This window comes from Agrilus planipennis, unplaced genomic scaffold (genome assembly GCF_000699045.2).
Source record: "Agrilus planipennis isolate EAB-ADULT unplaced genomic scaffold, Apla_2.0 scaffold143, whole genome shotgun sequence".
Lineage (NCBI taxonomy): Eukaryota > Metazoa > Arthropoda > Insecta > Coleoptera > Buprestidae > Agrilus > Agrilus planipennis.
In genome coordinates this window covers 522,516-547,678 of record NW_020438887.1, presented here as the reverse complement: position 1 = coordinate 547,678, position 25,163 = coordinate 522,516, and the positions used below count along the sequence as shown (strand labels likewise).

The 25,163-nt window shown below is 32.7% G+C and overlaps 1 protein-coding gene across 2 annotated transcripts in view; it reads right to left on the bottom strand.

Annotated features, from left to right (window-relative positions):
* Nucleotides 1–25,163, bottom strand: part of LOC108737423 (retinoic acid receptor RXR) — a 69,667-nt gene that overhangs the window by 29,500 nt on the left and 15,004 nt on the right. For both annotated transcript variants that reach the window (XM_018470260.2, XM_018470259.2), the window contains exon 2: nucleotides 13,959–14,256. In XM_018470260.2, coding sequence (XP_018325762.1) covers nucleotides 13,959–14,256 — 298 coding nt within the window. The remainder of the gene's footprint in view (nucleotides 1–13,958; nucleotides 14,257–25,163) is intronic.

Sequence of the window (25,163 nt, the reverse complement as noted above, 5' to 3'; positions counted from 1 at the left end):
TATGCAAGGGAGGAAAAAGTAGGGAAAGGGCGAATATAAAGATAGGAGACGAAAAATTAGTGAAGATTTTAGGTATCTAGGAAGTCAAATAAGTCAGGACGGAAGGAGTAGTACGAATATTAAGCAGAGGATAGCGCAGGGTCGAGTCGCCTTCAATAAAAAGAAGTCACTTCTATGCTCGCGAACGGTTAATTTAGAAATTCGAAAAAGATTCTTAAAGGTGCATGTTTGGCGCTGTATGGATGCGAAACATGGACAGTGGACGCGGCGGAAAAGAAAAGGTTAAAAGCGTTCGAAATGTGGTGTTACAGACAAATGATGAGGATACCGTGAATAGAGAAGGATAGAAATGAAGAGGTATTAGAAAGAATAGGAGAACAGAGGACTCTATGGAAGTCAATAAGAAATAGGCGAGATAAGTTAGTAAGACAACTTCTGAGGCATGAAGGTCTAGTCAGAGACATATTAGAGGCAGAAACAGGAGTTAGGAGGGGTAGAGGTAGACCTAGATTAGATTACTGTTCGCAAACAGTTAAGGATGTGGGATAGAAGAGTGCCTGTCTGACCAGAATTAGGACTGTCTACCTTATGATGATCAGTAATTTCACCACTTGGAATTTTAGCATAGGCTTATAGTCTAAGTATATGTACTTATCATGAAAATTTTAATAGGTATACCTGCAAAGCTTTTCGTAAATTTTTTATTTATTACATTTTTGTAATATGAAAATTACCTGTATCTACACACACTAATACGTACTTTATAATTTATTTTATTCTAAACATCATGTTTATTAACCTTCATGGAAGTGTTTATTAAGTTGGTGATGTCATCATATATTTTTATGTAATAAATTGTTCTACTAAACTGAATGATTCAAGAAACAATCGAATAAACACAATAAACTCAACAGATAGTTTTAGGAACATTTCACAAGTATAGAGTAGTTTTACAACAATCACAAAAAAATTTTACATACATATGTACCCATCATACGTAAATCGCAAATTTAAAGAGAAATTTTATACTTTATCATACAAAGGCTTTTTATCTTTATCATCCACAGATGTGTGTAATTAATTAAGGTTGAAGACCGATAATTTTTTTTTATTAATAAACGATGTAATAAAAAATATTAGACTTAAAGCCCGTGCTAAAAATCCAAAGGGTGGAATTACTCACCATTAATTATATATAGAATTATAGTACCTACCATACGAGACAACTTTAAGCAATATGCTGTCAAGTTTGGGCGGCAAACCTGAATATGCAGGTGAACCAAACTTTAAGTTTTGAAGTTGGATATTTTCATAAATTCATTTTGAATGGCAAAGAAAAATAATCATTTAGAACATAGTGCCGTACAAAACTAACGGTACTGGAAGCCAGGGTAATTTTTTATTTTTAGCCAATTCTACCATGATTTTTAGTCATTTAATATTGTACAAGGAGGAGTTAGAGAAAGCTTTAAATAAAATGGAAGAGATGTTGACAAAACAGTACTGTACGAAAATAAATAAAAAATAAAACAAAAATACTGGTTTGCAAGGGAGGAAAAAGTAGGGAAAGGGCGAATATAAAGATAGGAGACGAAAAATTAGTGAAGATTTTAGGTATCTAGGAAGTCAAATAAGTCAGGACGGAAGGAGTAGTACGAATATTAAGCAGAGGATAGCGCAGGGTCGAGTCGCCTTCAATAAAAAGAAGTCACTTCTATGCTCGCGAACGGTTAATTTAGAAATTCGAAAAAGATTCTTAAAGGTGCATGTTTGGCGCTGTATGGATGCGAAACATGGACAGTGGACGCGGCGGAAAAGAAAAGGTTAAAAGCGTTCGAAATGTGGTGTTACAGACAAATGATGAGGATACCGTGAATAGAGAAGGATAGAAATGAAGAGGTATTAGAAAGAATAGGAGAACAGAGGACTCTATGGAAGTCAATAAGAAATAGGCGAGATAAGTTAGTAAGACAACTTCTGAGGCATGAAGGTCTAGTCAGAGACATATTAGAGGCAGAAACAGGAGTTAGGAGGGGTAGAGGTAGACCTAGATTAGATTACTGTTCGCAAACAGTTAAGGATGTGGGATAGAAGAGTGCCTGTCTGACCAGAATTAGGACTGTCTACCTTATGATGATCAGTAATTTCACCACTTGGAATTTTAGCATAGGCTTATAGTCTAAGTATATGTACTTATCATGAAAATTTTAATAGGTATACCTGCAAAGCTTTTCGTAAATTTTTTATTTATTACATTTTTGTAATATGAAAATTACCTGTATCTACACACACTAATACGTACTTTATAATTTATTTTATTCTAAACATCATGTTTATTAACCTTCATGGAAGTGTTTATTAAGTTGGTGATGTCATCATATATTTTTATGTAATAAATTGTTCTACTAAACTGAATGATTCAAGAAACAATCGAATAAACACAATAAACTCAACAGATAGTTTTAGGAACATTTCACAAGTATAGAGTAGTTTTACAACAATCACAAAAAAATTTTACTACAACAGGAAACCACAATTTATAACTGACTTGTCGCTGAAAGATGGTACTATTACCGATTTTACCATGAGTCCAGCTCCGAGCTCATAGCGAAAAAGATTGGAGGGTCATCAACAAGTTACACATTGCGTACTCAAAATAGAAATTTCATAAAAAAATATAGACAAACTATGATCGTTAACAGTATTTTTTTTCTATTGCATTTAGAGACCGAGAAGGGGAGGAACAAGTACAAAAAGTGAAATTTTAAGGGTGAGAAGATTTTTAGATTGTTAGCGATATTCACGGTTATGGTTTTCAAAACTGACATCCCAGTTTTGCGCTTTCAACAACGACATATTTGAAGCATTGAATAGATCTCTACAGCTTTTTCCACGAACTAAGAAAAATACGAGGGGTACACATGAATCTTGTCGCAATGCGTGGAAAGTAAACATTTGGTAAAAGTTAAAAACACCCTGAAGCATAGGGACTTATCGGACGGAATTTACGTAGGGCAAAACATAAAAATACCCCAGCAGACCTCTAGAATTTCATTACTGTATTTCGAACAGAATTTACACCAATCCGAAAGGAACGAAGGTTAGATAATTAATCCTTTTTCTTATTACTTACTACTTATTTTTAATAAATTTATCAGTTACATAACGCTGTAAGTGATCAAAGTTATACTTTTCTGTATACCGGGACTTAAAACTATTCTAGGCACGTATCTACTTTGGTGTACACAGCCTCGTGCGTCCCAAGGTCGACATGATCAAAGAACGAGCCATGAATTCTAAATTTTCGCGACAAGCAATGTCCGTTTTATTAAGAAGGCAAAAGAACGAGGGTAAAATGGGATAAAATGAAAGGAGATCACAATAAAATCTTGGTGTTTATTGCTTAATTCTTACTCGGGGAAGCTGGAAAAGTCCTTGAGTAATTCGTGCGGGAGCGCGTGGCACACATCATTGTCTTATTACGTTAATGGAATAACAATTCAATTGTTCTGACATCCAACGATTATTTCTTTTCCTGGTAGACTATGTATATTGTACATGGTCCAAATCGACCATTCATTCCAATGATAATTTGCTAACTATTTTCTCTCATAATTTTAGATTATTTCTAGAATCACTTTTTTTCCAGGGTGACAGTCAAATAATGAGAAACTGATTTTGAATGTTTAGGTAAAGCAGTAACCTTCCATCTGGTTTACGGTCTCTGACCATTCGTTTAAGTTTCGGGTTTTTCTCTATATACTTAGTTACAATTGGTCTTATAGTCTATTTTGTTAATATTTTATCTGTTTTATATTGCTATTACTATTATTATTATTATATTCATTTATTATTTATGTTATTAAATTGTTATAAATATTTCCTAAATTATCTGTATCAGTTCTGAAGTTTAGTGTTTGGGTGTTTTTTATGTGTATCATTGTCAAGTAAATTTTACAAATCATTATATTTTTGTTAAATAAGTAAGATAATACGATAACACAATAAATCTGACAGAGACAGTCGCTTTTTTCTTTTTTACTCCAGTTGAATTATCCCTCACCATTATCCGGTATCCGGCCGGATTCGCCTGTTACTGGATCCAGACCGTGTCCCTTTTTCAATTCTTGTATATCCTGCTATTTTTAAACGGAGAGTTTACAGCTTCTCCTTTAAAAATAACTACCCCTGAACAAGTTCTTACGTATGTACAACCCCTTTCAATAGTACCTACTCATTAAAAATTTCAAACAATAGGGTTAGTAAGTTCTTCAAGGATTTTCTTTAACATGCTGAGAAGACCAGTGGTGAGGATAATATACATTTATTTTCATACGAGAACTACTCAAACTTCATACAGAAATATCAGTTTTATTAGTGTTAATTCATTAAAGTAAGAGTTTCGTTTCTTTTGCTGATAAAAAAAGTGGTGTACCCTATCCTAGACATCCTAACCGTAAGTTTATTTTACATTACATTGTGAACGAAAATTATTTTGGTTTCTCTCGATGATAGTCTAAAAATAACTTAATTTATACCTAAATATAAATAATACATATATACCTCTCTTTATCCTAGTCTTAAAAATAAACTTTTATAATGAACATTTTATAACCGTATGTCGTCCTATCACGTATCTACTTAGTCAAAAAAAATCTGCCAAAAGTAAAAAGTACGAGATCCCATTGAAAACCTTGAGATACAGCCTCTTATCAGTCACGTGTATGAGAGATAAAATTCTTTACTGTATGAGTACCTTAAATTTGAAGGTCCTCTTCTTAACAAAATGTTTCAGTTCCGATAATTATTTATTATATAACAATACGATTTCAATTTCATCTGGTAAAGACAAATAAAAAATACCGATTTATGATAGTAATCGCGTAATCGTCGACTGAGCTAAATATATTTATATATAAATAAAATAGGTACTTCAATTATTAACAATCCAAGATTTATTCCATTGTTTCAGAAAACAATTCGTATAGGTAATGCACTTGAAACCATTTCTGTTTATAATCTTCTGTCAAAGTCACTAGCAGGATTCACGGATTGTGGGCAGCAACCGACGACATTCGTTTGTTACAATTAAGCGATTGTTATAACAATTCCCATCCAAGGTCACTGTGATGTAACTCCGATCACGGAGGCCATGGTCATAAGAGTGCTCGATGAGGATGGAAACTGAGTTCTCATCATCGTCATTAACCACCGATCTAATATTATTATTATTATTATTACACTGTTGTAATTCATTAATTAATTATTCGCTGTACCACACAGTGGTATCTTTTATAAATACAAATTCATCGTCAGCACGGCAAAGTAAAGCATTATTATTAATTTGAGGTACCTAACATATAGTCCAAAAAAATTGAGAATGAATTTTCAAATTAATATCTATAATTATTATATACTTTGAATCATACACATATAATTTTCTTGTAACGACAAGACCAATGAAACTATTTAAAAGTGAAACCTTTTAACCATTTTTAAACAGCATCCACATTAGTTGAAATCAATAAATAATGAGAATTTGTGAAACTGACTTCTGTAATTCTGCCATTGTTTCGCTTTTAAAAATATATTTACGTAAGAATAAGCTTTTATTTTCAACATTACCCCTCGGGAGATAGTTTGTTATTAAACACAAGTCTACGAACGAAATTGAGATGAAATGAGAAAAAAGAAACAACAGAAATGCTCGACGGCTTTTGGAAAATAAATAAATAGGAAAAACTTTACGGTATCTAAGTAAAAACAAAAGATTCTCATTTTGGTCCTAATCTCCTTTCCCTAAAAATAAAAAGCAATGACAAAAAATGACACATCTTAAAAGACTTCTCAGCAATTAGAAAGACATCAACAATTCAAAATCATAAGCAGCAAATGTAAATAAAAAGAACTTCTAATTTTCCAGAAAAGGGTCCTAGAAAAATTGGGCCTTTTCCAAAAATTAACTGAATTTTATGAAAAAAATGAGGCTTTTTTACAAGATAGGCAAACTGGCGATCAAATAAAATCTACCTCACCTTTATTGTTTGGCAAAACTATTAATTAAATAAAAACTAATTGATAATGGAATTAATCATAAGTTATCAAGGTATCATAGACAGTATATCGCCATTTATCTTTATTACTTAATTAGGCACAAGAAACTAATTAGACTCATTTCTACGTGCCAAAAACAGATTCGATAACATCTTACAGAAAAAAAACAAAAAAACTAATTAATTATTCTTTGAATTTTTTAGATAAATATGCAGGTGCATGTTTTAAGCGCATGCAGTCAAGACAAGGTTTATCAACTAATTTATTAATTAAATTAATTTAAATTAAGTAGAGCAAAATTACACACATATACCTGCATATGCATTTAATTTATATTATACTGTAGCGAGCATGAGTGTGTTTGTGTGTGATCGGACACACGTGTGCGTGAACGGCTTATCGATTCGCCGACTAGCCGCGGGCGCCTTTCTTCATGTGCGCCGTATTTGTAAATGTGTGTGTCGAATCTGCGTTCTGGGAAAGCAGTTTAACAGTTCAGAGAAAAAAAATAAACTACCCGGACGTTTCGCGAAGGTTCCCGAAAGTAAACAAAGAGTATTTAAAGGAAGAGACAATCGCCGAGAGAAGAAAAAATAAATTGACCGTTGCAGAAGTGAATTCAGAAATAAATTGACAGTGATAGCAGTGAAATAAATAGCGCAGTGAATAGTGATATATCAACAGTAGTGTAAATAAATAGAATAATTCACAACCTAAGTTTAGTAGTAATTTAATAGTTTTTAAGTTTTTCAAAAATTAGTGTAAATAAATAGTTTTTGTAGTTATCAGTACTAGAAGTTAATTTTGTTAAACCCACGAACATTACAATTCTGACTAAGTACATCTGTCAAATATTTAAATAATCCTCTAAAATTACGTGTGCTTTTTTTCTAACTATAAATAAAAGAATGCATTTTAAAACCAAAACTAACGTCAATTTTATTATTACAGTAGATATTTACTATTACACTACATATGTTAATCGCGTTTTTTTTTTACATGTACCACATGTTTATTTTTGTTTTAACGCATTAACATTTTGAACAAAAAAAAAGTTTCACTAGTAAACCTATAACCGTGTACACACATAAGCACTAGCTTATCTCATTTGTCAAGGCCAGACAAATATTTTTAACGCAGATAAAGTCGCGAATTTTTCCAAGGTTGTTCAAAGTCATGAGAGCAACGACGGCATTTTTAATGATAATAATAATAATATAATAATACACCGCTGACAACATTATGGTTTATGATGATGTACATAAACAAACAATAATAATTTATGCACATGTGTCTATGTACAAAAGATGTTACACTACTAAAAAAAAAAAAAATTCGTCGCAATATCTACCTTCAAACTTCCCTATCTCAAACCTCCTAAATGCATCCAGTCATATTCGAGAAAGTTAGAGCTAAGAAATTCTGCTTTAACGTCAAACTTTTTAATTTTTGTTTCGAAGACATCGCTTCTACATTTGTTAAGTTGACCTCAAATAATCCTTACAATCTCAGATGTCAGACAATATAAGTACTCCGTTTGTGTTGCCTTTTACTACCGTAATCTTATGATCCTAACGGAACCGCTGTTTTCTATAAAATAATATTGAATGCCATACTGAAAATTTATGATGGTAATAGCTTCCATTAGAAACTTGAGCCATTGATTATCGCTGTGGCTGATCGATTCTGAAGAAAATCAATAGAAATTCGAATTAAAAAGACAAGTTATATTGCAAAGCCCCCAGTGGAATCTTGAATTATATTAGAAAAATGGAAATGGAATAAATGTAAAACAATAAGTATGTTAAGAGACTGAAAAATTATATCAGTTGGAAAAGATTTGGAGTTAAAGAAAGTCGAATTACTATAGTTTCTATTTTACAAAAGAATTGTATTTTCTAGAGGGCGATATTCTTATTAAAAGAAATCCCCTTGAAATATAATAGGAGCGCCTAGTTACGTTTAACTACGAATTCTTTCGACCTAATTGCTAAATTTCAAACCACGTCTGAAAACTGTTCTAAATTAATCGAACTCTAAAAATCTTTTGAATAAGACCTACCCCCCCCCACCCAAAGCTAAAAGTCGCGTTTTCTTTCGTCTTGCTTCTCTGAAAAATGTTCTAAAATGGCCGAACTTTCAAAATCTTTTGAACAAGACGTAACACACCCAAAAACCTTAAAGTTGCGTTTTCTTTCGTGTCCTACTTCTTTAAAAACTGTTCCAACTAGCTGAACTTTCAAAATTTTTTGAACAAGACTGTAACATTCCCAAAAAGCTTTATGTTGCCTTTTTTTCTTCTCCTGCCTTTCCGAAAACTGTTCTAAACTTGCCGAACTCATAATTTTTTGAACAAGAAGCGACACCCCACAAAAGCTCTAAGTTGCATTTTCTTTTGTCAAGTGCAAAATAACGGCTGCAATTGGACTGCGCCGTGACTTTCAAGCTTTAAAAAGAATCAAGGAATATAAATTATAAAGGCATAAATAATTAGTCAGCTCAGTTTGCATAAAAGTTGTTGTAAACATCAGTGACATTTGGATTAACATAAAGGGAATTATCTGACGTAAGGCCTTATTTTATGCATGCAAAATTGCCGAAATTTTTAGATGCAGATCTATTATAATCCATTTTTTTTTAATCATAACTAACTAACTAATATAAAGTTAATACAAATGAGAACGTAGATAACATAGTATTTGCTAATCCGTGAAAACGAAATAACAAGAACATTAAAAAATATTAAACTACCAAAAACGGATTGAGATTTCTCATCAGCACGCCACACGAGCGTCCTATAAATAAAAAGTGTAACGTCACGCGTCACGCGTTACGTGTGGCCTCCGGTATGCAAGCGTAAAACTTTTTAACAAAACTAAACCAATATATTTCGCATTCATCCACTAGAAATAAAATTGTATTTTTCTGGTGTTTAAAAATTAGTTAATGCAATAGTTTAAGCCATTTTTTTAAATACTTTTTACTTTTTTACTTCTTATGCTTGTACACTAGTACACGCTCACCCCTTTTTTTTAAAGTAGTTAGATTATTTAATTAATTCCGCCCCAATAGTCGCTTCGACTAAATTAGATATTATACGTAATTGCTAGACAGCATAAATAACATCTAGATTAATTACTTCGGCTAGAGCATGTATACCCGATAGGCACGCAAACCAAATTAATAAAGAAAAATAAAAGTTACTTACGTACCCACATAAAAGCTTAAAATATTAATTTCTAACATGTCACTCGGTCTTCTGTTGCCGAAATTAATTTTGGCTAAATTGGCGCAAATGCCACCACGTAATACTTTTTGGCATTGTATTAATTTCTTATTCGCGATCAAACCGCACACGGTCCTCGAACTTGAACGCGATGGCGCAATCTGGCAATTTAGTGATTTAAACTTCAAATGCAAAGCTCTGCGGCTAACCACAAACTGCGGAGGTCGGATATTAGTAACCAAATATCCATACATAACATTTCATTCATGCTTCTGTTTCGCAATAAGTCTTATTACTTCGGTATCGTATGCCCAAAGTATCTCTATCTTTTTACATATGGTAAAGGATGGTTGTCCAAAACACAAACAAACTTTTAGGCAGGACTATTACCAAGATCTCCCGGTATGGATATAGTAAGTGGGATAAGTAAGAGTATCATTTGTGGTAGATAGAACTATAGGTTATCCAGGTTGGATTGGATCTCGTACCCGGGGGTTCCGATCGTGCACCGGATATTTATAGGCACACGGAGAAAACCAAATTTTTATGACAACGCAAAAATTACAATTTTCGATTGTCAATAAGAAATAGACGAGATGGGTTGGTGGAACACCTTCGCAGGCATGAAGGTCTAGTCAGAGACATGTTGGAGGCAGAAACGGGAGTTAGGAGGGTAGAGGTAGACCTAGATTAGATTACTGTTCGCAAATAGTTAATGTGGGTTGTTCAAGTTTTAGTGAAATGCGAAGATTAGTTCAGGATAGCAAAAAGTGGAGGTGCGTGTCCAACCAGTCTTAGGACTGATGACCTTATGATAATGAAATGACTGAATTTCCCGAAGAAATAGTAGAATTTATGAGGTAACCTGTAGCAATCTCAATTTTGACATGTTTATTTAAAAATTGTTTCAAGTTTCTTAATTATTACACTTAACTAAATTTGTAATATCAATTGAAATATCTGGTAAATTTATTTCTTCTGGGATTTTATTTTTACAAGTTCGGGTCCAAATTGTAATTTTTATTATTTTTTTAACGGGCTAGTTAATATTTAGGTACATGTTTGTTTTTCATTTTCTACGTGCACCAAAGAAAACAGAAGGAACCAATACCAGCAGTAATAACTTACTAAGTACAACAAAAAACCTGCCTAATGAAAATTGATAATTAATATTGAAGATTGTATTGGGTTAGGTCATTTGCTCTAATGTGTATTTTTTATTGATTACTATACTAAATTATTCGTTATTTCAATACAGTTCTTGAATTTAATTTTACTGTTACAGTTTCTGTCGCTTGCTGGAATATCAGATTTGGATTAACGATAACAGTACGATTTTGTCACCTTGCAGACTTTTAGTGTTTATAAATATTATAGGATCGTTTCCGCGATTTCAAATCAACCCTCTCGTTAAGTAACCGCCAACAGAGAATTAAAATTTCATTTGTTTAATGTATAAACGACTTTTTGGACAGAACTTAATGATTGCTTATGGACGTTGGTGAAGGTAGTATTTAATAGAAAGCCTGCCAGTAACGACGACACGAACCATTAACCGTAGTGGTTTTGCCAGGTCCTCGATTATCCTGTACCAGACGTATCTTTACTACAGATAGGTACTTTAAAATGACCATTGTCCACTTAATTCGAGTTCCACAGGATGATGGGAACATACACGGAGAGAAAAATTACTATGCTCGTCACTATAAAGTGGATGCAAGAAACATGCATTGACAAAATTCAATATTAGTCCAATAATTTTTGTAAGAAAACCTTTTAAACTTTACTAGAAAGCATAGGAATTTTTACTGTACTATCATGGTAATTTTTCCATTGTCAGTCAAGGAGGCACCCACATGGTAATTTTTACAAGATTTTTCTCTTCGTGTAGTTAAAATAGAGTCCAAAATGCAATGGGAATTTTTTACTTAGTATTTTTATAATCAAAATAGGTTAAAGGTAAAAGTTACTGATAGTTCATCACGTGAGCTCTTTATTAAAGAACATAATCTGTAGGAAAACGAGCGTAAATGAGATGTAAATGTAGACTTATGTCTACTTTCAGACAAATTTATTTGCAGCGGCATCTCATATGTTCCAATATTTCTTTTTTATTATGCACTGGTGGCGAGTTGACTATCTAACATAACTCTCCTATTACACGCACTCATCAATGGGCCACATCAGCTTTTGAAAAATAAACCTGGTATAGGAAAATTCGGTACAAATGCCTTCAGTCATCTTTTCATAATTATAAAAAGTTAGTAACGTATGTAATGTAAGCTCAATGAGATATTATTTTAATTTCCGATATTTATTGTCAGCTCAAAATTCCAACGCTTATTTTATTTTTTTAATTAATATATGACAATTCATATCTACAACAATAAATGACAACTCTCATGTTATACATAAAGTAACATATAGTAGATAATCTATTCAAATTTTTGAAAATCTCTTGTTAAAAAATACTTTACTTACAATAGTGCAATTAATAAATGATTGTGACAGTATGATATAAAATTATAGATCCTGTAAGATAAGATTTTATCCAAAATGCATGTTTCTACTACTTATAAAAATATTGACTTATTGATAAGGTATTATAATAAACCGCTTTAAACGTCAACAATTTTCTTATTACAATTTCTCGTCAGATTTCGAACAAATAAAGAACATAAAAATTAGACGTATGCAGTTGATAACTCATCAAATAAATAAAAAATATGCCAGCTTAAGTTTTGACTAGGATATTTCTACAGTTTATACATTGGCGTAGCTTGGGAGTTCTCCTAGGGCGAGCAGCAAGCCAGATGATTAGCAACCGCAACTAGGGTTGCCACCTTTTCAGGCTTTACATAAAGTATTTCTCGACTAAAAGGTTAAAAGAAAAAGTACTCGGCATAAAAATAAAGTATTTTATTTTTTGTTTTTAAAAACATATTTTTTGTTACACCTAGCAGTCAGAAACAAATTGCTGTAGCTCTTAAATACATTAATAGTATCTAAACATGGCAAACAAAGATTTAAGTAAACTAAAAGTTCATTTTTAATTAGTTTTAATGAAGCTTTATTCCTGTCGTCCAGCCACTTTGCGTTCATAATAGAGAATTCTCTTTCTGTAAATGCTGAAGTGGCCGGAACGGACAGCAAAAGTGACACTACTTTGTACATTTAAGCAATTTGGGAAATCAGGTTGTTCCATAAGTATGCTTTGCCATTATTGATATAAAAATACTCCAAATTTCGAATAATCGCTTACAAAATTACGATGTTTACTTAAGGCCTTAAATAAAGTATTTTTGCGTACTTTATGTGTCTCTTAAAGTATAACGTACGCACAGTCGAAATAGAATACTTGTACGAGTGGCAACCCTAACCGCAACGCTTCAATTTCGGTAATATGATTAAAGATTAACCAACTTTTTAGTAATGTTAACAAATTTCGGAAAAAACGAGGCAATTTAATGAGAGATAAAACGCAACTGATGCTAATAAAGAATATTGACTCTCCTCATACAAACCGTGCAGTGTAGTTGAATCTCTGCCAATACAGATAAATTTACAATAAAAAAGTGACCTTTAGTTACACAGTAGTTGATATTTAAAATACATATAAAAAAAGAAGCTACCAAAAAACACCATATTTATTCAATATTGTCGGGGGTGGGCAATGAGTTTTCTAGAATTTCAATTTTTATGACCAGCGTATTATTTGTGGTGTAGGTACTTGAAAGAATTACATTGTTTTAGATTAGTTTAAGAGGGCAATACGAAACGCGACGAAATCGATATGGGAACAACGAAAAGCGAAATCGTCGCCATTAGCGTCATAGCCGTACGTAGCCTAGCATCGACGGAGACACGCGCGACGCCTCGCCGTCACCCTGTCTCGAGGTCATCCCCTTTTCGGTGGTGCACCCGGTCTAGTCTCGTACGACACCGTCCCAGCCGAGTATTTTAGCTCCCAGACAGTATGTTAGAAATATGATATGAGTAATGTCACATGTATTGCCAAAACAACCCCCTCTCCTTTTCGTTACCACCAAATTCAACTAATTAAATCTAATATCAGTAGGTAATTTATAATAAATTAATACGAAACAGGCACGAAATTTCTACGATCAATTAATAAAACTTTCATCCAAAACAAACTTTATCTTTACTTTAAAAACAAACAGAATAGCTCAAAACCCCAACGCCAAAACGAGACACTGTAGTTGTCCGAAGCACTTTTCGGTAACAAAGTTACCTTCTTCAGGGACTGATTAGCAGTAAAAATATTTCTTCAAACATTAATTTTTGATTTAAAAATGTAATTAAATTTCGATTAAGCATAATATACTCATTTTAAATTAACTTTTCCAGAGGTTGTTTATGAAATCGAAAGTAATTAACTTCAGCCTTATTACTATATTTCGCATTTTACCACTGTAACAAAAAATAAAATCATTTTAGCCCCAACTGGACTGTATCTGTACCAGGTATTGGATCTCATCTTCAGACCAATACTGAGTCCGGCTCTGATTCTGACCCTATTCGCTTAACTGTCCTTTACAAGAGTGAAAACCCAGGTAAAGTGCAGGCAATCGCTATTTTTACAAAAATCATATTTTCTCGCCCAACAATAGTCGAAAGTCGATAAAATAAACACCTGATAAATTAAGATCTGACTCACCTATATACTCCATAATGTTTTCCACTGGCTCTATCTCCGCAGATGGAGCACAGGTGTTTGGAACCACTGAGGGGATGATTAGGCGGGTAAGGAGATCCGAGGTTTTTATTACACAAATTACTACCCCCAGACGACGGACTTAAAAGACTATTATGGCCCAAAGAAAACGACCCGGGGCTATTTGGGCCCTGCGGACTAAACTGACCCGACGTTATGAGAGAACCTGTGTCAGGTTTCATCTCTAACGGACTTTGAGGACCCATCGATCCCATTGATAGATTCTGGTCCAAACTAATTCCTGAAAATAAAAGATAGAGTTAGTTATTACCGAATCTTATTAAATATGCACATCCTGTTTTATGTATATATTTATAAAGCGGGTAATTTCATTTTTGAATTTGCATTTTTCTTGAAGAAAAATAATTGACAGCTGAACACTAGTAGTAAAAAAACTAAGAGCACCTGTTTTAGAGGCAGCTGAAAATAAGTAGCTTCGCAAATAAAATTTTCTTTTATGCAAAATAATAGTAAAAACATTCGCATCCAATGCATATGTAACCGGAAATAAATGTAATCTAGGAATTGAATACAATTCCTAGGAAATGTATACAATTCCGAGGCTATTTAGGAAATTTATAAAATATTGTTTCAAAGATTTTTTTAATACACACATACCTTGGGAAATGTATACATTTTCTAGGAATTGTATGAAATATACTAGGAAATGTATAAAACTAATGCTTTCTGAGAATAAAATGAATAAAACACGTTAGTAAACTGAAAATCATAGTTATTATGTTTACGCGATTCTAGTGCGATCGCTTGATATATATGCATTGGTTAGGTAGAGGAATTTGTAGTAATTTAAGTATTTTCCGAAGATGATGATTTCATGTAATAAAATACTCGGTTCTCAAATCGCCTCCACTATACATATATTTATAAGTCGTTTATTTAAAATTGATCAATGTATATACATAGATTTTAAATAAGCTAGAGGCTATTATCATCTCTATAATAACTTCATCTACAAATTAATCACAAAAAAAGGGCAAAAACTGTTTCCTTTAAAAAGTATCTAAATGAAAGTTAAAAATGATCATAAAAAAAACCTAATAAAAATGGGCCTCAAATTAAAATATATTCGAGTTTATATACATATATTTTAATTTGTCTTGAATAAAACACATTATTGCACTTTATTTTATCATTGGCATTTTCAATCTATAATAAACGTAACGTTGTAAACAATATTTTTTTATCAGTTTTGTAAACAATATTGCACTTTAGTTTCTACGTGGGAAAAAACTTATTACCTTATTATAGCGCTCCCTACAATCTACAATACTGCGAGTATTGTTTTCACGACGAAATTAATATTTTGCTATTCTTTCATCATGACCTTAATGGAAAAAGCCTATCAATTTACTTTTTACTTCTTTATACGATTCCTATTTAACTAAGAAAAAAAAATATATAATTTTGGTTAAAGAAATAATAGACGGTTTTTGCTGGGGGACACTTTTTTTTTGAAAGGCTTCTATCTTATCCGCGATAACGAAGCACGTGCCGAGGTTAATCAATAATAACGAAACAGCAAATAGGCAGGCGATCAAGCCAGTTCCTGAAATAACCAGCTCCCAACATAACCTTCGTCTTTCTCTCTTGTTACTTGGTCGTAACCTTGTCCTATTTCCTTCTTTGCTTTTGCGGTTGTACGTTGAAGATCTATCGTATGTTTTATTATCTATTTGTTTGGTCACATACGTACCTACCCTTGAAAATTTAGCTAATTATTTTGTACTTACTAGTCAAACGCATCCAAAATTGTTCATTTGTCATTTTAATTAGGGGCTGTTCAAGTATTACGTAAGCAGATTTTAAGCAATTAATAACCCCCTCAACCTTCGACAGCAAAAGTAAGCAATGTTTTTACCCTCCTCCCGTGTTTACGTAAACATTGGTACATGCATTTTTTAATGTGTTTTAGTTTCTTTATTGATTCATGAACAGCAGTTATAAGTAGCTGAAAATGCGTTTCGTTTTCAACACCAAAATCGACTAAATTTTGTAGAAATAGTAGTAGGAAAATAAAAAATGAAATAGCAAAATATATACCTAAATGCTGTGATTAGGGGTTGTTAAGGTTTTATTACGTTAATAGTTTAATTAATAGAAATTCCTAAAAAACGATATTTGTCTGTCAATATGGCGTACCTTAACATGAATGTCCGAATGGCGGCCTCCGAAATTTCAACCACTAATAGCAATGATTTACACTTGTTCGCTTTATAATTTTGCGATTCATTTACGGCAAAAAAACCTCGAATCCCGAAATTATAGAGCGAACAATTTAGAAATTTTAAGCATCAACACCAAGGAACGTTAAAGAAATTTCAACTTTACACCAAATTCCCCTAAAAATGCGGAATTTACACAGAAAGTGGTTTACTAATGAATAATTCCAGTCCGGGTCATTATTCTGCTTCTAAGCTTAAACTGACTTGTAAAAAATAACGCTTCGGTATTGAAATTGAAGATGCCTTCATTTCCTTTAATAACATTCAGTTATTAGTTGTAGATAGGTAATATAAACAATTTTTTATGCGAACTTAAACTGCAAGGACTTTCCAACGAACGGATTTTCTTAATCTTAAATTTTGCGCAACTCCGTATCGCCACCCTAGATCTTAGGATCAACATGCTTCGCAAAGTTCGTTATCAGCAAAACAAAACGGTAGAACCAATTTGAAAAATTTATGAGAAATATTTCACAAGCTTAATTTAAAAGGAAGTATACAGTCAACAATTATTGAAAATTGAAAAGTTGGAAGCTGGTAGTTTATATATATAAATATATTATATTTTATAATTTCAGATGGGGCTTATATTGTCTCTCCTCATTAATTCTTTGTAATATGTACATATATGTATGCATACAAGTGTAGCAAATATTTATTTAGCTGCACTATTTCTGTAGACATTTCACAATTTCAGATTATGTACCTAAGGTTCCAATCTCGCAACATCCTGGCCATGACGTTTTTGTTTGTTACTGATACATTATGTACTTGTCTTGTCTACATACGCATGCTATAAAATTTACCCTTGAAACAAACTATTTCTCAAAATTCTGGAATTTTAAATAACGGTCTGCAATTAGTTAATTTATTAATTAGGAAAATAATTACCAAAATTTTTAAATTTTCATCAAAATCTTATCACAACTATTGTTAAGAATTTAATTAATTATAATACCAACATAGAATTAAACTCGGTTATAACGCCCTTACTGTCGACAGTGGAACACATAAACACTTGAAATCCCAAAATTCCACACAACATTTTAGTGTTTATTTAGGAGGTTATATACAAAAATCAGTAAATAATGTATTTGTACGAACATTTTACAGTATACTAACATCGTGTTTTTTTTAGGCACGTCACTAAAAGGGGTTGTTACAGGATGCTCAAATATTATAAAATTTGTGTGTCGAATATGCGTTCCGGGAAAGCAGTTAAACAGTTCAGAGAAAAAAAATAAACTACCCGGACGTTTCGAGAAGGTTCCCGAAAGTAAACAAAGAGTATTTAAAAAAATAAATTGACCGTTGCAGAAGTGAATCCAGAAATAAATTGACAGTTATAGCAGTAAAATAAATAGCGCAGTGAATAGTGATATATCAACAGTAGTGTAAATAAATAGAATAATTCATAACCTAAGTTTAGTAATAATTTAATAGTGTTTTTAAATTCTTTAATAATTAGTGTAAATAAATAGTTTTTGTCGTTATCAGTCTTAGAAGTTAATTTTGTTAAACCCACGAACATTACAATATTTTCTTCTTTACTTCTACGTATGAGTGCCCAGATTTCCTATTATATTTCGTAAGCTAAATGTTATTATCATAAAATTGTTTTTTAATTAATTGGCGGAACCTGGGTTAAAATATCACTGTACTTTAGTGGTCCAGGAGAGGATATGGAGCAGTAAATATAAAACTACTGATCGTGCGTTTGATAGATCGTAAAATGTTAAAATAGAATCAGTTTACACAGCCCATTAAACTCTATAATTGCAAAATACCTTTCGCTATAGTCACAGTCAACAAAGGAAATTGATTTTTAAGGAAAATTTACAAAAGCTGTTAAGTATTTTAGGAAACTAAATAATTAAAATTTCAGATAGCGGTTGAAACGAATTTGGACAGATGGGTGCTTATATCGATGAGGCATAACACTTGCACTTTAATCACATTTTGTACATAAATTAACAATGTACATCACAATTTAACCATATTAGTAATCAGTTGGTCATAGTTAAGATCTGGCGACCTGTCACAAATAGTACCGGATGAAGATAGCTGCACCGATTTCTATTACAACATACCAGCGCTAGAAGATTAACTCATTTGAAATTCCATATTTATATATTTCGTTCATCCTTATTTAAACAAACATAAAATAAATTTTTAAAAATAAAGCCCAAAGAAGTGAAAAACAGAAGATTCTGATATAATGTTAATTAATACAATAATGTTGCATTTTAAATTAAACAAATAATCATCACCTCGTAGTAAAACTGGCGGAGTCGCGAGATTAATTAATCAATTGCCTTGACCTTTGCCTCTTTCCTTGATACCAGAATAAACATAATAATCAACGTCCAGCAAAATTAAAATCATGTAAATAGGTAGGTAACACATGCCCATGTCTCACATACTCGCATAAAATTGAAATTCATCGTCAATTATATTATAACACTCAATACTTAATTGTATTAGGTTAATTCATACGCTATAACACACGCAAGAAGTATTAATAGAATGCACACAAAACAAAAAATAACGTTAATGATCGGAATAACTAACAACAATTACATTCTTGTAAAAAATTAATTGCTGTAATAACGCAAACAATTTCTGGTAACAGAAAATTAAATTGCACTTTTCGAAAAAAAAAAAAACATTAAACTGAATCAAAAAGAATACTAAAACACCATACATAATAATAGTCCAAAGCATAACAGAGAGGTTAGTGGTTTTTTTTTCCTAATAATTTCACTATCAAACGTCCAATTCTTCGAATTATTTTGTCTTTGTGAAACTACTACCTCCGTTACTAATTATGTTAATTTTACGAGGGACAACTAGTTAAAAATGCATTTAAAAACAATGACAAAACTCCTGGTATCTGGCATTGTGAAAAAACTTAATGATTCCTGATATTAATTTAAGAAACAAAGCATTTCTAAAAACGAAAGAATAGAACCTAATAAACGGTTTTTGCCGCGATAATTATTTTAAATAATTAACCAATTACTTCTGATTTTTCGAACGTAAACACCGAATCGAATGATTAGTTCACACATAATAAATTATAAGGTATATTTTAAAGTAACTATATACAGGAAAGTTCCTAATTATAATTGCATAAAAAACTTACTCCTGTAGCTTACTCTAACACAATTGCAATATTGAAGGTAATAATAAACCTATTAATATTGTCAGAAATGTTACTTAATTGTACACAAATGTAACTGACAACTAACCTCGAAGTATAGTGTAGAACGTTTTACTACAATTGAAAAAAGCAGGTTTTATATGACTATTACATTTTAAACACGTATAAAAACAGAGCTTTATAACGATAATTCAACAACATTCAGTTTTATCTCATGCGATTTAACTGGTCACCTAAACAGTATTAAAATAGCAAAAATCCCAAAAGCTTTCAATCATACTAATTACTCTTAGCTGCATTCAAACAGCACAAAACCATTCGAAAACAACCGAGAAGCGCATCAAAACCCATTTCAGAGACCTCTAACCCATTCATTATTTTTAGTTGATTCAAGTTCATAATAAACCGAAATAAGGATCGAAATTTAAAAGTAAAATTTCGGGGTCGGATGGTAAGGAATTCTACTAACATATTTTTCCTTTTTTATTTTTTGATTTGTGTCCAAAAAGTACCAACATTTCTTTCTCATCTGTACAATTTTACATGCCGAAAAATCTAAATTTATTCTTGCAGAATTCCTATGTCTCTAGTATAGTAGTTACAATAAAATTCTGTAATTTTTATCAATATTTATGTCGGAACTATATCCGAAGATTGTAAACCACACTGGCCTGGTAGGTCCTTTTTTAAAGACTGTATAAAGTCAAAAGCCTAGGAAATGCTTAGCTTCAAGGTACCTCGATGGAGAGGCCAAACTGCATTTCCGTTTTGCTTCTTCCTTTATAATATTCTGTGCTTATTATTGGCGGATAGAGATGGAAAAGAAATGACAGTCATTGTCAAGGAAGCGTTACAGCATTTTAATCTAATAAAACTGCAGCACTCACATGCCTACTATGTTCATGTATGTATGTACGTATAGGCTAGCTCTCGTCTGACTGACTAACGATGAGTCAGTTAGTTGCCCTGACACTTGTATAATATGTGTTACAAGTGTATCAAGTTTACCTCCTCTTGAAATCACGTAGCAAGTGTTTCTTTTCTAGGTTACCGTCTATTTCTCTTTTCACCTGTCGAGGAACTGTGGTGGCAATCGATATTTGATACTGGCAGCGGAAAACGCACTCGCTTCTACACGCAAACTAACAGATGACGTAACGTTTTAAAAGAAACTAAAGCTATTTGACCTTAAACTTGTAACACTTGGATAATATGTATAAACTTAAGAAGTATTAAGTCGTAGACGAACACAAGCCCTTATATCGTTTTTTTTTTCAAACAAAAATCCTGCTCGTAATTTCTTATCCTATGACTTTCCAGTTGTTGTGAACCAGTCTAAATTTAGACGGATGGGTTGTCGATGGTGCAAAACACATTTTAATCATGACCGTTCCCCATACCACAACCTCAAAATTTAAGCCCTTGAAGCATAGCATTTATTTTTGGTGCCACCACCCAGAGTTCTCACCTTGCCGAGCTGGAAGTTCAATATTCATAAGAAATTATAGCGCATATAAAGGACACCCGGACACCTGGAGGTAAAATACAGGTGGCCGATGGTCCGGATGCACCCGTCTGATGTGCTACCAGGAGCAGGGCAAAACCCTGAGGGGAGGTGGCCCATAGCTAGCATGCAAACGTGCTCCAAGCTCAACACAGACGTGCAAGCTTAACGTGGGGAAGGAATAATCCCAGCGACAATGAGAAGCAATCCCCATGCGATCGCTTACTGACTCCTTCAAACTCTTTTAGGCGTCGAAGTCAGCGGTCCTCTGGGTGTGTTCAATTCCATCTATGTCCAAGGGGAAGTAAACGTCCTGGTACAGTGGTGTGCGACAGGTCGGATCACAGTAACGTGCCTTTAGAGAGGAGGGGGGGACGATGAGAAGTGTGTAGCAAGCAACTATACGTGGATCGAGACCGAAAGAACAAGACCAAAACTAAACCAAAAACCAAACGAACAAGACCAAAACTAAACCAAAGACCAAACGAACAAGACCAAAACTAAACCAAAGACCAAACGAACAAGACCAAAACTAAACCAAAAACAAGACGAATAAGACCAAAACTAAAACCAAGATCGAATATGCAAGAGCAAGACCAAATACGCAAGACCTCGGAGTAAGTGTTTTTTGTTCCTTTGACAAACTATTTCTTCTTTTTTGATATTTTTTACTTTTTTCAAGTAACTCGTACTTGGGGTCAATTTACTCATTGGAGGAAGGGACCAAGGCCAGTATTTGAACAAGACAAAGACGGAATAAGCAAGATGAAGACTAGTCTTGCTTTGCTCATCACTATTTCGACCCGAATCAGAGCAGCATCAGTTCATCTGCGGGCCGGGAAAGCCTATACCAATACGTATGTCACGATAACTTTTCCCAACATAATCTAACCTATGCCTTTGACACATACCTAACACTTTTTATATGCCTTTATAATTGGCATCGTACCTTATGATTGATTAATTAATTAAACTTCTTCCCGATGAAGTAGAGATTTGAAACTTTAAACAGCGCAGTACTAGATGACAATGCAAAATTAACTCGCTTTTTGTCTGTCTGTTCGTAAGGGTTCGAAACGCTTTTACTAAGCGTTTAGACCATTGCTTAGCATTCGGGAGGACGCCGGTCCGTCTGCCTTGTTCCAAGTTTTTCTGTGGTTTCCTTGGGCCACCTAGGCAAATGCTGAGGCAGTAATATTCCACAGATAATCTTTCATTCTCTTCTGTCTTCATTTCGTCAGTCTCATCTTTCTCACCCGAACCACCACCCACCCATTCCTACGATCCTGAAAGCAGGCTGAAGAGGGCCTTCCGCCCTACCTTCCTGCGTGGTCCGGAGGGACTGCCCGCCCACTAGAATTACTGGCTGGTGGGAATGAAACACCCAAAAGTTTTTTTTTTACTAAGCTATCTGAAATCCGAAATGTACCATATGTAAGGTGACCGTATGTACTTCTTTTTAAGATAGTAGGTATCTTGTTTTCAAATACTATCCTACACGGAGAAAACTAAATTTTTACTACAAAAATTACAATTTTCGATTGTAAATGACTAAATTTGCCATTGAAATAGTAAAATTTATTAGGTAACTTGTAATAATCTCAATTTTGACACGTTTCTTTAAAAATTATTTCAAGTTTCTTAATTATTACAATTAAATTTGTAATATCAATTAAAACACCTAGTAAATTTATTTCTGCGGGGATTTTATTTTTTCAAATCGGGGCCAAATTGTAATTTTTTTTATTTTCGCTTACGAAGCAACGGGCTATTGGGATAAATTGTAAATATCGCTTTAAAGTTTATGTAAATTTTCGTTTTTCATTTTCTCTATGTACTGCCCTTCGAATATTTTTTTTAATATACACAAAATTATTTCCTATTTTCCGTGTACTCATAAAATAAGAAACGAATTTTTACTGTTTTGTTGTTTTTTGTTTGAACTTTAATCCCCTGGCCCCTTACTAGTGTACGACAGGAGTTCACTATGACGAATGGTACCAAAATGTTCCGGTTACCTTTTCTTCTTACTCCTTAAATTCCACAAAAAATATATACATGGATAATTAGAACTAAATGGAAACAAAATTAAACAAAACAAACATTTCATTATCGTTTGTCTTAAAAGTTTTAAGACAAAGTATGATTCGTCCCACAGCGAAAAATAAAAGATACAGACTACATTATTATTTTTTTCCCACGTCTGGCTGCCATTAGCAACGATCTCCGGCCTTCAGCACATAGACAGCGCATTAAAACATTAAAACGGCTAAATTAGCAACTCTTTAAAGTGCTTACTTACATTTACAACACAAATATACACGGATACGCACACACATTTACGGTGGCTTTAAACTCGACCTTGGTTACACGTGTTTTCTGTGGATACTAAGTGGTTAGTGTCACTTAATTTTAATAAAAGATAAAGAAATCGCCTACGAATCCGTATTTGTAAAACATGCCCCATTTCCAATTATCGATTGTTAAAAAAATAACACCGGCAATTCCTCAAAAACAATTACATAATTGCCGAGATTTGTATGCATGGTAGTAGCCAGAGATGTGTGATTTATTTGATATAAAAAATACCTATTTTTATCTTGCATTTAAATGCTTTTTTGAGAAAAGCATTTTGTATTTTCTATTTGTAAAATGCACAATGCATTTTTAACGTTAAAAGTTTTACTAGTATCACCGATCAAACATTATATAAAATAAATTAAAGTTACTCACATTGGCCAATAAAGGTATTAGAACCTTAAAAAGAGGACAAAAAGACATTCCATGATTGCCTTCTAATTCTCTAACTGAAAAGAGCCCAAATAATTCTCAACTCCTTGGAAATAGATAATCTAAAATATTGAATCGATATTGTTTTCCGGGTTCAATGTCACTCAAAATCACTACTTATTGTACCTTTAGCAAGGAACTACGAAACTATGAATTAGTACAAAACAGCTCGCAAAATAATATCGAAATGATACACGCTGTGTTAAACTGGAAACTACAAGATATTGTGGTGTGCTAATAAATGCCTATAATCCAAAATTCTCAGAAAACGATTCGAAAAACTTCACATTAAATGAACCCAAAGCTAATGAAACTACGGATTTCATTTCTTTCTCTTATTACAATGTGTAAAAGATCAGAAACAAAATAGGGTTGTAAATATTTTGATATAAAATGATTGATATTGATTTTACATCAATAAAATTATTTGCAACCCCATTTTAGTTTTCGGTTTTCTTAAAAAATATTTTATAATCGTTTAAGTAAATGTAGAAAATTAAATCGGTAAAACGTTCTAAAAACTGTTTCTCTTCTATAATGTTCAAAATATTGTCCAGTTTCGTACGTATGTATTTACGAAAATAGACCGTGGAGATAACAATCTCATTGCGAAGATTTCCTAACAACATTTAAGACAAAAATATACCCTGCTTCCCCCTCAATAGATGAAAATTACTTCCTCTAATAACCAACAATTTATTTATAAATTACAATCGTGTGGCTGGGCATTCTACAATGACGGTCACTGTACATGACCTTCAAAATAAGCAAGCACAAACACATCTATTGTATTAATAAGTACGTACACACATATTTGTATGTATGTGGGTACAAATTGGTTAACACCCACGTTCATTATTAGCAGAATGGTGTACAAGCACATTACACCATCATACTAGATCAACATAAAAAAAAAAACCGGAGATTACGCATACTTGCCTTCTCCAACGATAAACTCCTAATTGTAGATAAATATATCCATTGGTTGTTGCTTCGCGAGATTCAAGGTCATCGGTAAATGTACAGGACTAAACAAATATGTACACATTTAGATTGAATTAGGCAGGAGTCAAAAGCTGCTACTATCATTAAGTTAATGTCTCCTTACGGATGTTTGGAGGTATGTCAAAATGCTACGAGACAAATAATAATTTCGAAGAACGTTCCTCATTCAATTCTAAAAATCCCGTAAAATTACAAATCGATTCACTAAACCCCCAAAAAGTTATTGAAATTTTAAAAAATTGTAATTTTACACGTCATTTTATGGAGATTCGTTAACCGAACAGATTTTTATTTATATTAACAGAATAAAAGCTACTTTTATAATAAGTAACTTGAACTCACTTTAGCGTAAGGTTACTCAAATTCACTAAATGGTTATCGAGGAAAAAATGAGAAATTAGCTGAAAATCTCGTTTTTACTTGATAATATAATGATAATATTT